The sequence below is a fragment of the Lichenostomus cassidix genome, chromosome 4 (genome assembly GCF_008360975.1).
Source record: "Lichenostomus cassidix isolate B80296 chromosome 4, HeHo_3.0, whole genome shotgun sequence".
Taxonomy (NCBI): Eukaryota; Metazoa; Chordata; class Aves; order Passeriformes; family Meliphagidae; genus Lichenostomus; species Lichenostomus cassidix.
In genome coordinates this window covers 8,052,644-8,067,735 of record NC_139484.1, presented here as the reverse complement: position 1 = coordinate 8,067,735, position 15,092 = coordinate 8,052,644, and the positions used below count along the sequence as shown (strand labels likewise).

General features: G+C 49.7%; 1 protein-coding gene across 3 annotated transcripts in view; it reads right to left on the bottom strand.

Moving 5' to 3' along the window:
• Positions 1–2,917: 2,917 nt before the first annotated feature.
• SEPTIN11 (septin 11) overlaps positions 2,918–15,092 on the bottom strand; it is a 43,733-nt gene continuing 31,558 nt past the window's right edge. Inside the window, exons 8-10 of one of the 3 annotated variants that reach the window (XM_085057768.1) lie at positions 12,782–12,914; positions 12,135–12,322; positions 2,918–5,075 (exon numbers count right to left, since the gene is read on the bottom strand). In XM_085057768.1, the coding sequence (XP_084913894.1) occupies positions 5,060–5,075; positions 12,135–12,322; positions 12,782–12,914 (337 nt within the window). In that variant the 3' untranslated portion in view covers positions 2,918–5,059. Of the gene's footprint in view, positions 5,076–5,448; positions 8,936–9,066; positions 12,323–12,781; positions 12,915–15,092 lie in introns of those variants that run through there. The other 2 variants (XM_085057767.1, XM_085057769.1) reach the window with 2 other exon arrangements.

Here is a 15,092-nt window from a genome sequence, read left to right as displayed (position 1 = left end):
TTCCCAGTCTGGTGTTGTGCTTTTCACCCGAGACCTGGATCGGTTTCACCCAGAGGCTGCCAGGGAGCTGCTCAGTGCCAGGCCCCATGGAAGAGTGACATGAGAGGTGCTGGGCAGCTAGGGGAGTCACCCAACATGAACTCATTGCCTCTGCAGCAGTTCCACCTTCAGCCCCAACTCTGGCACTCCTGGCTCTGGGTTGTTGCCCTTCCAGGCTGAGTGCATGGCTGGAACACTGCTCCATGGTCCATACCAGAGCCTGTCCTGCTCCATGCGTTCCAAGATGCTATCTTGTTTCAGCAGTCCACCATGACAGCCTTCTGGGTTCTGGCTCTTCCTGCCATGGCTCAAAAAATCCCCCTCAAGACCACATTCCTCAGTGCGGTGTTTCTTTCCCTGCCAGCCCTTCCTGCTATCCCTACAGAATTTCCAGTCCCTGACCTTCTCATGGCACAGCTCAGTTTTCCAAAGCCAGGCTGCTAAGCAGGTTCAGGGTGTCACTAGCACACCCCCAGCAAAGCGCCCTGTTGCTGCACGATATCCCCAGTTCTGGGGCTCACTGCTTCCAGCCCATGGCATGTTAGACATCTTTCCTGGTTAAATTACATCAGCTTCTCCCCCTCCACAAGCTCCTTCCAGGTTTAAGGGCACATTCCCCCCCTTTCCTGCTTGCAGCATCAGCACACAGGCACTTGCGAGGATCACAGCCCGTTCCCATCACAGACGCACACAAGGAGAGGAGTTGGCACAGGGATGGGAACAGGGAGCCTGTGCCAGCTGGCAGGGGCCTGGCTGGAACAGCAGGGAGGGGAGCTGGGCCTCAGGAGAGACTTGGGTGCCACTGGGGCAGTTTGCTGTCCCAGGGGTGCTGCAGCCATGGCTGTGCATTGCTCTGAGAAGGTAGCTATGTCCTTGTCACTGTTTCCTGCTCCCCAAGGCCACAGGATGGGAGCAGGTCCTGCACTGCCCCACACTGGGCACAGCCCTGGCTTGTGCCAGCCTTGGGAGGAAAGCTCTGCCTTCCAAAATGCACCCGGATGAACGGCGTCGCTGTGGCTCTCCCAAAACTGCCCAGAACCCTTCCTGGCCTTGTGCTGCCTGGAGCCAGCCAAGCCACAGTGCTGACTTGGTAAGCTGCTGGGAAGTGAACACCTGAAGAGGGACGACTCAGTCTCACTCGCTGCCAAGGGAGCTTTCCTGCTCCCCAGTCCCCTACAAGGGCATTCCCCAGTCCCCTACAAGGGCATGCCCCAGCCCTGGTGGCTTTCAGAGGGAGACAGACACATTTTATTTCCTTGGTGCTGTGCACAAACCCACCCCAATTCCCTTGTGCCAGGCAACTCCAAGAGAACAAGGCTCAGACACAAAGCCTGTCCCTGCTTCAGGTGAGCCACCTCTGCAGTGTCCTGCTGTCCAGCTGTCCTGCAACAGGCCCTGGACACTTGTGGGCACCTCTCTGGCTGCAGCATGTGACAGCATCCTGCTGTTTTTGCTCTTCCCTGGGCAAAGCACACCTGGAGCAAGTGCAGCAGCTGCCTCCTCCTGCCCCTGGCAATGATGTCCTCCCACTGTGGCCCCCATCACCTTCAGCAACAGGCTGACTTCTATGCTGCTCCCACATTCAGAACACAGGGCCATGCTGGAGTTCTGCCAGGGCTCCTTGTTTCCCACAGGGAAACAGTCTCTGATGCCCTTGACTCCTCATATTCATGTGACCTTCCCACAGACTTCACAGCACCCCAGTGCCTCATGTCACAGACCTACCCGAGATGCCAGCACAGGGTCTGTGCTCCAGTGGGGCCCAGAGCAGTGAAGGCCAGGAGTCCAGCATCTCCCTCAGGAGCATTGGGATGAAACCACTGCATTCACAAACCCAAGCGTGCCTTTGCTCAGTGCCTAAGCCCAGGGAGCTCCCCAGGGCTCAGCAGCCACATGCCAGCAGAGCACTCCTGCTTGTTTCCAAGCTTTTGCTGTAATACCAGCTCACCCTCACACACTGCTTGCTCCCTGCAGCACCCCACCTTCCCTGAGCCCCTGAAGAGCTCCCTGAAGGGTCTGCACAGATCCTCTGCAGCAGCCACACAGGGGTTAAGCTCAAAGCACGACTTTTCAACTTGGAGCGGATGAAGTGGCGTTCCCAGCTCTGCTGGGGACACTTGGTGACAAATAGCCTCTCTGAGCTGTCCCCTCCCCACACTGACACCTCTTCCCCAACAGCTGCAGCCATGCAGGAAGCAGCTGAAGGTCACGTCGCCATCCCTTCTGCCAACGCTGGGGTGTGGGAAAGCCCCCACCGGCCTCTGGCAGCTCCACCCCTCATTCCACAGACACCACTGGCACTGTCTGTGCCTTGTGCTCCCTTCCCTCTGCCCTGCTATCCACCACCACTGGATTGTGACTGTTTTCCTTATGGACCTTCTCTCCCTGAATTTACCTTTAAAAAAAACCAAACCAACCCCAAAACCTTCTGCTGACACCATCTACCTCAACAACCTGGGGCAACAAACTCCAGGAGGTTAGTACCTGCTCTGTAAGAAAGCTACTCCACGTTTTGAGCTCGTTTTCTTCGAGCTAAGTGCCCACTGGGTCTGGCTGTGATGGATTTGGTGACAGGCAGTTTGGCACGCATCGCCACACTCACAAATACATTCGGGCTGCAGGGGACCTCTAGAGGACATGTGCTGCCACCTCCTGCCCACAGCAGGGCTGGATTCTCCCTCACCTCTGCTTTCCCCTCTCCAAACTGAGCCACCTCACCTGGCACACTGCTGCTCCATCCCATTTACCATTAGTGCCCTTCTCTAACTTCACTATGTCCTTCTGGAGACACGAAGTCCAGAGCTGCAAGCAGAACTCAAGGCACCAGCACAGCAAAACTCTACAGAGCTGCAAAACAAAGGCAGTCCGTGTAAGTGTCAGTATTTGGGTTGTGCCCATCTGCTTCTCTTTACATTACACTTCTAAAAATTTCCGTTTGAAGTTTAGAAGTAACAACAACAACAAAAAAGTGCAAGGACTGAGAGAAACGTAAGGAGAGGATTACCTCCCTGAAACAGGGTCTCTCAGAAGCCTGCAGGAGCCAGCTGGTGGCTGGGGTGGCTGCTGGGCAAGTAGCCAGCAGAGCACCTGGGCAAGCTGCAGACGACCATGGCTGCACAGCAACAGCAAGGCCCTCGGGCCCCCAGCAGTGGTCACTGACACTGCAGGCTGGCACAGGTGCCACCACTGGAAGAAAAGACAGTCTAAACTGGGCATATAATGGGCAAGGCATGTTCTCAGCCAACAGTGACCAGTGTATGCAGAGAACCCTGGGCCAGGGAGACACTCACCCTGCATGAGGCACAGGGGTGGCTGAGACCAGCACGTCTGAACTCCAGCAGCCCTTGGCTGCACGATTAATCACTATTTTCACAAAATGTGCAGCTCAAGCCATGGCTTTTTGGTAGGGAGGGGTGGCCCGGGGCACGCAGGGATTCCCCCCTGCAAATCATGGTTCCCAGTTAGACAAACACTCCCAGAGTTCTGCAGAGGGATGGATACAGCCAAGGTTTAATCCAGCAATGGCCTCAACCCTGCTTTGTGCTCAGAAGGATGAACTGAACAGCTTTTAGACCTGGCCATCTGGTGGGAGGCACTGGGTACCACCTGAGGCCCCTGCAGCCTCGAGAGCAGGGCAGGCTCTGGTTTTGGTATTACTGCAAATGCTGTCCTAAGTGATACTTGTGCAAATATTCATAGCCCTTCAGGCTGGGCAACAGTCAGCAAGTCCAGCTACGTATCAGGCCAGTGGGTACAGCGCATGCGAGGCCAACACTCAGTAACCTTTCTGAGTGTATCTATAAAGTCACTTCATTGGTTGCAAAGGTTTCCAGGACAAGCAGTTTTCCTTCCACCTGGTTGGAGGGAGCTGACCCTTGTCACTGAAGAGTGCTGCCAAATATTGTGCTTCTGAAAAGAACCCCAGCAGATTGCAGCAGAGCCCCTTGGCAGCTGGCACATCACACAACGGATTGCCAGAGGCCCAACCTAGACCATCTCACGGTACCTTTTCCATGGCATGTTAAAGGAGGGGAATTCCTTAGTTAAAGTTCACAGATACAAAGAATAAATCACTAGTATTCGGTTAAATATAAAATTGCGTCCCTCTACACAAAACAACATCCCAAGAGGTTCAGGCTGCCTCCTTCCATCCATCCATCCCAAACCAGCTGGAGGTCACTACACACAAATACAGGCTTTGTTTTTACCTTCAAGCAATCCTTTTACACTTCTTAAGCTTTTCGACTCAGTTCACTTAAAAAATAAACAAGGTGGAAATTTTAACAACTCAGGACTGTTAAAAAAATAATCACTCATTAGGCTTCATGAAAACAAAACGAAGCCCTCAATCTAAGTACGAGCCAGTGAAGCTCAGCTGTACAGAAACAAAATCCTGCTTTGCCCACAGTGAGGCACATCAGCCAGAAAATAAGGCCTTGACTGTCCAGGACAGGCTCCATCAGTGGCACAAGATGCGACATCCACTTTCACACAGCGACACACTGAGGACATCATCAGGTCTACGGAGAGATTTCCAGCCATGCCAGAGGAGCACAGGACGCCCTTGTGATGAAGCTGTGTTGTCCAAAGCAGCCGGGCTTGAGGCAGAAACTAAATCCTCCAGCTATGCACACTCACCCCAGCAGTCTGTCGTTCTATGCGTCATCGGCAGCGTGTGCACATTACGGCAAAAGATAATGGGGAGGGAGGCAAAACAATCCAACTGACCCAGAGCAATGTGTCACACTGTGGCCGAGCTCCCTCCGGCAGCCGTTCCCTCTGGCAGTGCTGGAAGCCTGGACGCTGTCGGAGCCGCGCTGGGAGCGGGCAGATCCCGCACAGACACACAGCACAGCACACCCTCAGACATGGGTGGGAACAAAGGGGGAAGGAGAGGAGGGCAGACGTGATGGAGGAATGAGATGGCTCTTCTCCTGGCAGGGGTGCCCATATCCGCAGCTCTTCCAGTGCCCTACGGTCCACTGGGAGAGGGGGTGTGGGGGCTTTGGCAAGGTGATGGTTACATAAAGAAGAAGCTACAGAAAAAGAGAAAAACAGAAGAGAAAAGAAACAGAGGTTCAGAATTGAAATGAAAAGGGGGCTGGGGGGGGGAAACAAAGGAGGAACAACATTTTAAACTAAGTCATGAAGGAAGGAATGCACTGGGGAGGTGTCACACACACCAACTCCACCGGAGAGGCCTGAGCTCCCCAGGACACTGGCTGAGGTGGGGAACAAGCTCATGACCACCACAAAAAGTGACTGACAAACACCAGCACAAACCTACAGAGGCACCTCAAAGGCACAGAACAACCTACTGGGAAGGCAGAGGCTGACGGGTGACCCTCCTGTCACACCGCTAGAGAACGGCAAGAGCAAACGTCACAAAGGCCACGCAAAGACCAAAGCTTTGGGTAAAAATATATTTCCTCTCCCCAGTTCAAGTGTTGGCACTATTTGGATCTGTAACCTGAAGCATATACAAGAAATAACTAAGCTTATGCTATAAGGTTATTATTCCATCTGTAATTCAAAAACTGAAATATTTTAACATCAAATAAAGTGACAATATCTAACAGATGCATACATATCATTTGCATTAACACTGTATGTAGGTTACACAATTGTTTAGTTACAAACATGGGTTATTTTCCAATAGCAAGGTAATAAAGTCCTACATCTATGGTTTAAGGCAATCAGGATATTAAAAATGTATACAAATACAAGATTTCTACCGCTGTTCACAGCTTTGTTTTCCGTTAATTAAAAAAACCCTTCATATTTGTACAGCTCTGTGCTGGCACACACTGGCGAGAGCACCACGGATATCACACCCTGCAGATGCAACCTGGGCCCTCAGAGAAGGGACACAGAAGGTGACTGGAGTCAAATGGACAGGTCTGCTGTGGTCACACACAAAAAGACATTTCCATCCGCGCTCAGACAGTTAGGGAGAAGCAGAACGAGAGCTGCCTGCAGAAACACTGGTCCTGTTTAACACAGACATGCTTCCAGAGAGACACGGATCTCCCTGATGGGATTTCAAGCTGTCAGAAGCACAAGGAGGGGGTGACAGGAGTGGCAGCTCTCCAGATGCAGAGGAGCTCAGGGTGGGTGCCAGTGCCTGCTTTCCCTGCTCCTGGAGTGCCACAGGAGATGCTTTTCAAGATGATGCATTTCATCAGCATGAGCTCCAAGGGCACCTTCCTACTCACTGGCTTCCCAGAAAGGAACTGTGTGACCCCTGGAAGGTTCTGGGGGAGCAAATCCTTATCCATCTCCTTCTTTCCCACTGCCTGCCAGACCCATGTGTGCCTCCCTCTACAGAGCAGCCACAGCCCCTCACAGCAACCTGGATTGTCTTTGCTTTTCCATTCTGGGGGTTTGCTTTCTGCCCTGGGAACATCACCATCCCAGAAAAAGCACGTTTCAGTGTGCTTTCCCACTCCTTTGCATTAGCCTAAGGATTGAAATCCACCTTGTCAGGAACATGCAGTTTTAAAAGAGTTTCAGCTGCCCCACTTGTAAGTAAGTGGAGTTTGAGAATCTCCCACAAAAGCACAGCTGGTCTCCTGCCAGGAGCAAGGCAGGAAGGCAGAGTCTCTTCCTGCTGTACTTACATGCAAAGGTGAAAGCACATCCAGCTAGACCTGAGTGTATCATTCACTCCATGCACATCAGGGGCTACTGTGAAAAAAAGCACGGGGAAAGAGAAGCAACAAGTGCAGCAGAAACAAGCTAAACATGGCCCAGGGGTTCAAGGTGGAAAAAAAAAATCATTACCATCTCCTTTGGCAAAAAACCAAAAACCAAAACAGTACCTTTGACATCTTCAAATTTGTGGTTTATTTCCAGTTTCTCCAACACAGCTTGCTCTCTGCTGGAGAAAAACTCAACCAAAAAGACACTAATGCACTTGGCCACAGCTTTCTGTCAAGAAGGAAAAGCTCAACTCAGCTGATTTCCCCTGCCAAACATCCCTTGAAGGGCTGTTAAATGAAGCAGGAGAAATAAATGTTAAAATTAAGTTTTCTACTTGGCACAAAACACTGGTAATTAAAAAGAGGACATGCACAGAGACAGCTGAAGCAAAGCATATTGCCACAAGCACTTGGTGATGGGCATGTGATGTGACTGTAAAAAACTCATGCAAACAACTCAAACTTCTTCCTTCACAACTCAAGATTTTAAAGCTGAGTTTGCCAGAAGCCACAAGAACCAGAATTTCATTTTTCCAAACAACCCTGCAGCAAACCTATTTAACCTGATGAAAAGTGCATAGTTGGCAAGTCCAGGAGGTTAAAAAACCTAAACAAACAACTAAAATAACAAAAAAAGGATAAAAAGGCAAACTATTTTATTTTCAGCTTATTTATCCATTTTTGCTGTCTGTCCAACACATGGTATTTAGATATTCTTTTCCCAAAGCCATGTTTAAGCAGTGAGGATTAAAAAGCAAGACAACCCATTAGCTTACCCTCAAGCACACTTCCCAAACCAACACTTGAGGAAAAAACAATAAAAAGTGGTAATTCCGCCTTTTTTTTCCACCAGAGAAATTCCATCCAGAGCCAAGCAAACAGCTGTAGTGTTTGGCTACAGGGAGCCAGGGTGGGAAGAGTTTTGTGTAAGAGGGCTTTAATGGAGGCAACAGGAGACTGCCTAGCAAGGAGCAGAGGAAGTGATGGCTGTGCATCGGCAGAGAAAGCAATCCAGGAGTCAAGCATGGCTCGCCACTCCCTGGGAAGGAAGGGAAAGACTGTCCGGAAGCAATGGCATGGAAAACACCCATTAAACAGACCCACTTGCACTGTGCACTGGCCAGCAACTGGGGCCTGGTTTATCCTGTGTCTCCTTGGCGTGTTCTAGGGACACCTGAAAGGGACATGATTCCTGCTGCAGGAGGGCTGGTGGGCAGCGCAGTGACTGTGTGTCTAGGCGCCTTCTCTCCCTTGACCTGGAATTCTGGATCCCACACCCTTGCAAGTTTGTATTTAAGTTTGTGCAGGAATCCTCTTGGAAGCTCCAAGGAGATGCTGAAGGCTCTGTCTCCTCCCTGCCCAGGCATTTGATTCCACAAGGGCTGCTAAGCCTTGCTAAGATCAGGTAGGATTTTAAGGGAGGTTCCAAAGGTTTGAGGCAGCTAGTGCAGGAAGGGCAATGCTGGGAATGGTCCTCCCTCGAGGCAGCTGCAGCTGCTCCGCTGAGCTGGAAGAGTGGCTGCAAAACCAGGCCAGCACAGGCCAGCAAACCCCAGCCATGGTCAGGGCAGACAACAACAAACAGGAACTAATACAAATTATCATGCAAATGTCATGGCATGCAAGGTCAGTTACACTTGGTTATCTACACACACACCCCCCTCCCTCTCCCCGGCAGCAGGACTGGCGCTGCTGCAACACATCAGCTCCTGAAGGAACACGGGTCAGGCTAAACTCCAGGTTTAGCCACGCCACGGGCTGGCTGGGACATTCCTACAGCACTCATTCCCTGGGGCTGGTGAATCCAGGAACTCCCTCAGCAGAGGGCTCCTGCAGCCAGCAGCACTGAGGACACCTGAGCCACTTAATACCTGAGCTGCTGACATCCAGCCCTGACTCTTGGTTCAAACTGGGGGCCAAAAATAATTTACTGCTGATGGTTTTGGTGAGAAAAACACATGGTATCATCATTACCTTGTCCCTCCACCCACCCTGGAACTTCCACTTGCATACAGTCCTGTACCCAATCCCTCTTCCTTCTTGTTCCCACTATGTTATTAGATGAGTTAATAGTTATTCATGTTAAAAAATGGTAAAAAAATATAAAAAGAAAACAGATGGCAGAGACACATTACTGCAAAAGCAGGTGAATGCAGGAACATCCTTGGCTCGACAGGCTTTATGTGAAGCTTGCACTGCAAGTTAAAAAAAAGAACAAAAAACAAAAAAGTTAGCACTAATTGAACTCAAAATGCAAAAAAAAAATAAAGAAAGCCAGGAGAGCCGACACCAGCAACCCGCTCCGGTGGGTGGCCATGCAGATGGATTATGGAATTACAAAGAAATTCAACCTCAAGGCTGGGCTCTACTCCAGACTATGACAAGCAAAAGTAAAAAGAAAAACCGGGGGGACAGAACTACTGACCAACCAACCATGTAAGCTGGTCCAGGTTAATTACAGCCTGTCACTGCAGTGCTCGGTGGCTTTAGGGCTCGTTTTTCCACAGCTGGGACATGGCTGCAGGTGTCCAGCTTGGGTTACCTCCCATGGGCATCCCTGCAGAAGGGAACTCAGGTATCTCACACCTGGACACCAGGATGTCTCCAAGCACTTCAGCTTTCAGAAGCAGGTCAGATCCTTCAGGCATCAATGAACCCCTCTTTTTACAGGGTGTTGGGCCAGGCCCTGACAAGGGTGTTGCAGCTCACAGACTGCTTTGGGACCGAGCACAGCCCCGATGGCCAGACCATGCATGTTGGACTGGAAACTCACACAGAAAGGAAACTGAAAATAAAAAGTTTTACTTTTGGTTTTCAGAAGAAGCTTTAAATAAAGTGAGGCAGAACCCAAACAGATGGTCCTGGCTCCTGGGGGTCTGCGGATGAGCAGCAACACAACGGCACATGTTGAGGCATGTGGCCATCTACCCAACAGCAGGCAAGCACCAGAAGGCTGTTTGCTGCTCTGACTGGGTCTGTTGCCAGGAACTCTCTCCAGACTGGGTCAGGTTGGAAGCACAGTCTCATCCCAAAACTACAGCAGGGGTTTGGTCAGGGTGCTCAGCCCCACATTCAGGCAAGTGCATGAGTCTGTTTTGCAGCCATCCCTTCAGTGCCTGAGGTACACAGGTGTGCTGTCCCCAAACACTGCTGCCATCAGGCCAGAGCCCCAACTATCTCAGATTAAAAAGGAGTGTAAGCTAGAGAATTCCTGGAGGAATAGTCTGGAAATCAGGAAGCCCAAGCTCTCCTTCATGGAGTCAGGCCAGCAGCAGATTTCACCCTGAGCCTTCCTTACAGCATGCACAGCACAGTGGAAAGTCTCTGTGGTCCAAATTCGAGAAATCTGATTCCACCTTGAGAAAAGAAAGCATTCCCATGAATTACATCGTGGGGAGGCTGCAAGGGTTGGGCATGGTAAGGACTTCCTCTGGCAACTGCATGAGAAGCACCACAGGCCACAGCAGCAGAGAGAGAGGTTGGAAGCCTTAACTACACAAACTGCAACTTCACATTAGAGTGCAAGGAGAAACTTCAAGCCTTTAGAAAACCAAGGTGTGCTACAAGGCAGGAGCATCAGCATTTCCCTTTAAAGCCTCTGTTAGTAACTCTGACACTAGAGAACAACTGAAGCAGGTACAGCACCTGGTGTGGAGCGACACAAAGGACACACTAAAACATGGGCATGTTCCTCGAGGCTGGATTTCTGTGAATGCAGCAGCAAAGCAGAACCTGTCTTTGTCACGGTTGCTGGGAACACCTCTGTTTCACCCACAATGCTGGAACCAAACAGGAGCTCACACTGACTACCCAAAGGGACAAAAGTCCCCAGACCATTCTGTACTGCACTGATCTTACAGCTCAGAGATGAAAAAACCTGACTGCACACTTCTTAAAAATATTTGACTTCCAGCTCTGTTTGAGAGATAAGGAACAGGGTCTTCAAAATTTTCTTTTCTTTTCAGGGAATACATTACCATGTCTGAGTTCTCAGCTGAGAGAAGACAAGAGTTCCAGGCTATCTGCAGAAGGGTGTTTCAGCATGCCTGGGCCTTAGCTGCCAACACTGCCTGGTTCCAGTGCTCAGCCTGCTGCCCAGGGATCTATAAGGATCTATCCCTCCCCAAGCAGAGCATGCAGCACACAGCACTCCACGGATTCCAGCGGGGGCCCACAGCCACATCCTCAGCCTGCATCGAGCAGCATGGCTCCATAGGAGCTACATCAATTTACATCAGCTGAGGAGCCTGAGGCCCTCCCCACCTTCCCCAGGGGCAGAAGCCAACAACAGGTGCCAAACCAGCAGCAGAGACAGGGGATGTGCAGCGAGTGTCAAAGCTGTAAAACCCCAGTGCATCTGCAGTACAACTGGTGCCACACAGCTCAGGCAGGCTTGAGCTCCCAGGCTAGCAAGGGAAGTGTCTGAGCCACATCCCTACTGGCACTGGCTCTTCCAGGGTGACAGCTCGGTGTTTATCACCGGGGTTACTCTAAGGAGCACCCCCCTTCTCTTCCAGGCAGTGGAAGCCACGTGGAACTGTCATTTTGTGTGTGGGTTAACCAAGTGTTTTCCAGGGAGATTTGCTGCATCCCCAGCTCGACAGCTTTCCCAATGGCAGGTACCAACTAAGCACCCTTAGCACAGGTGACTCACAAAGGACTTGCATGAGCACCCTCTTACTAGGAATGGAAAAAGCCAGTGGAGGGTAAAGGATTACACTCCTAGGATACGAATATAAAATAGTAAAAAACAGTGCCATGATCTTGACTAAAAGGTAAGGGTTTCTTAGCTTATTATGTCAACTCAATACAACCACAAATGCCATTTAACTACAATTACGGTACCATAGTAGTTTGATTGTCTAAAAAAATACAAACCCAAAGCTTCTTGTCTTTAAAGCAAGCTTCCAAGTAATCACTTTTGGCACAAGCATTCCCCATGTAAAAATAACATGGTGGTTTTGGTTTTCTAATTTACTGCTACTTACAACTATAACCTTAAAGAATGGGAACTGGAGACTACCAGTGAAAGAAACGATGGGTAGCAACTCCCTTAATAATTCTGGCTCAGGCAGATAAATCTGAGTCCAGAACACCCCATAGTTCCAGAAGATACTGGACAGATCACAAATCAAACCTCCACCATCTAATTGCTCTCCCACACCAGTCAGACTTGAACATAAAATTCGAAGGTACTCTTCTAGAGAAAAATTAAGATCATGTCCCTGGCCCACCCTTTAGAAAAAAAATATTTTATTTGATCAGGCTGATAAAAGGCCTGTTTCCAGTCTGGTAATGGGGAAAAGCAAATACAGACATGCAGCAAGAAAGAAAAAAACAACCTCCCAAAACTTGTAACAAACCCTACAAAGGATGTGGATGACAACCGCTTACTTTTTCTTGTCCTTGTCTTTCTTGGTTTGTTGAGAACCTGCCTGCTGAGCCTGTGACTGTAATAGCTGAGCTGCTGCCTTCTTCTTTTGAAAGTTGTTCAGCTCTTCCTCAAGTTCCTTCTTTTTGTCTTCCACTTTTTTCTTCTCTTCTTGGTGAGTCCTCTTTAGATGGTCAAACTTTTCATGAAGCTGCCGGGACAGAGACAGTGAGAATTGGATGGGAAGAGAAGAATGTTTCACCCTAATCACTGGTAACGATGCCCCAGGTGTTTCTGCTGGCACTGAGGCCTCCCTGCACTGACTGCAAGCCATCAGCCTGTCCCCAGCCTGCCTGATTCGGTGAGAAAAGCCCTGCAGCTGACACTCACTGGCACACAGAGATGGTGGGAATTTCTGTTGCTGTAGGAATACAGCAGCTCTCTGGACATCTTCACACCCCCACGTTCCATCCCTCAATGCTTTGTACTTAGGGGACTCTATCATGCTCATGCAGAGCAAGGAAACGTGGCCTCTGAGGGCTGTACTCTTCTCTGTACCTCTGCAGCAGAACATGCTCCTCCAGGAGGCCTGAGGAAGAGCTTCCTGCCCTAACAGGGCATTTTCTGTAAAAACCCTCACAGAGAGCCCTCCAAGTTACAGTATACTCACATCCTTCTCTGCTTCCTTCAACTCTGCTTCCTTCTCCTTCACTCGCATGACAAACATCTGCCTCATTTCATCCTCCTTCTTCTGGAGTTCACCCAGGAATTCGTTCCTCTTTGCTTCGTAAGTCTCTTGGAGACTGTTAAAAACACACAAAGCCCAATCAGAGCAGTGTTTCAAGCACACTCATGAGCTTCCAGCCTTTGGAGATGTTAGCACACATGTTGTCTTGTCACAAAACATGGTGAGAGGTCCCTGACTACACCAGAGGCACGATCACCTCCACTGAAACCCACCCCAGCTTGCTAGGTGGCAGCAGTGGGAGATAAATGGAACAGGAAAAGCCGAACTCCCTGCTCAGGATCCTGCACATCACTCAGCAGGCAGGATGACTGCCCTCGAAAAGAAGCAGCCACTACGTAAGCGCCTGCAGCAATCCCCGATGCCCACAGGGCTTGTGATGCCTCTGAATCACGCCTCCTCCCTTCTTCCTCTGTCTGTCCCCAGTCTCTTCATTCCAAATGTGAGATTTGGGCAGCAGACCCAGGATGAAATCTGCCTCCCTGTAGTTCATTAAGCATGACACTCATACAGAGCAAAACTCTTTTTCACTACTCATTGCTAATAGATTCAAATCAGGGGCTTGATTTAGCTACAGCCACCCTGGGAGACCTCCCTTTCTCCTCTGGCCTTCCCAAACAATCAGAAACCTTCCTCCTGCAAATAGCTACATTACTGGATTCCTTCATTCCCCTCTACTCCTTGGCATTCCTTTATTTTCCCAGCACTGAGATAGGCAGTGAAGATTTGAGACATAACTCATGTTGTCCATGTACCTCTGAGATTTTTAAAGCCTCTTAGGAACTCTGGACATCAAATTCCTCTTTTGTTTTATTCCTTAAATGGATTTGGATAGCCCCGCCATAATGATAGTGTGGGAATGATAACTATTTCCCCCAAGAGGCTTTTCTGAAAATGCATTTTTTAAATGAAAACTCCACTGAAGTCACAAAGACACATTTGCATCCATGTGCCCAAGGAACACATTAACCACTGGGTCATCCTAATCCAAATAAAATCAAGCTTTTGCTTTTCCTGGCAGTGCTGGGGGTTTTGGTGGCTTTTTTGTTGTTTGGGGTTTTTTTTAGGGAATGCAAAACTAAGCTAGGGAACACAACTTGTCAGATTATCCTGAGTCCTGTATTTAACTCTGCTAATTAATGGGCACTTCACTTACTTCCTAAAATACTCCCCAGACAGGATGCCCAGAGCTGTTCTGGCACAGCACCGGCTGCCCTGGAGAAATCACACCATTCCACATGACCACACCAGCTTCCTACACATGGAAGCAAAAATACTGATTCTAAAAATGACAAAAATCCATTCGTGGGAGAGCAGGGCAAGAGCCTTCTTTGGATTCTTAACTAAACCCAGAACCAGACCTATCACAGCAGATAGACTTTAGGAGACTCAAAACAAAATCTCCCTGAAATTCAGTCTGGGATTTAATCCTCTGACTGTGGACACTGAAACAAACTCCTAAGCCTTTCTGAAGGATCTGGCAAAGCCCGAGGGCAGGTGAGCCTTTGCAGCTCAGTGAGCACAAACCAAATCTGCAATTAGTGAAACACTGTCCTAGGGAGCAGCAGAGCCTCGTGGAGTCAAACAGAAAGCTCTGCATGCAGCTCATCAGATCCTGGACTGCAAACCACTTCTTCCCAAGCTCAGTTCCTAAAACACAATGCCGGGTGATGGGCAAGCAGGAAAAGCCTGGCAGCAGTGAGAGGGGCAGGGGCTTCCTGTTAAATTGTCCCATGTTCCAAGTGCAATTCTCTGCTGCAGCGACTCTGACTTCCAGAGGAGCCAAGTTCTCAGAGAAACTGGCCTGGCAACTCCCAGGCTGCATGTGAAAAAAACAATTACAGCCCTAAGGAATAACAGTCCAAACCAACTGGGATCCCTGCAGCTTCTCACAGGCAAAGATGACAAGGGAATTGGCTTTTAAGTACACAAACATATGAACCTAAATTACAAGAGTAACTTGATTTCCCAACACACCCCCACACACTGAAGGATGCCCTGGCAAATAATATTATTTGAAAAAGGAGTATTTTGAAAAGCTTAACCAGAGCAGCAGAGAATCCAGCCCACAACAGTCACAGGACAGCAGAAGGACCTCACTGTGCAGAGGACCCCACTTCATGGAGCTCATGCCTGTCAGGATCCTGGGGCTCCCTCCTGACCTCCTGCAGCCTGGCTAAGCAAGATGGGGGTCTCAGACATCATCAGTCCCCCTTTTCCACACCTCACAGAAGCC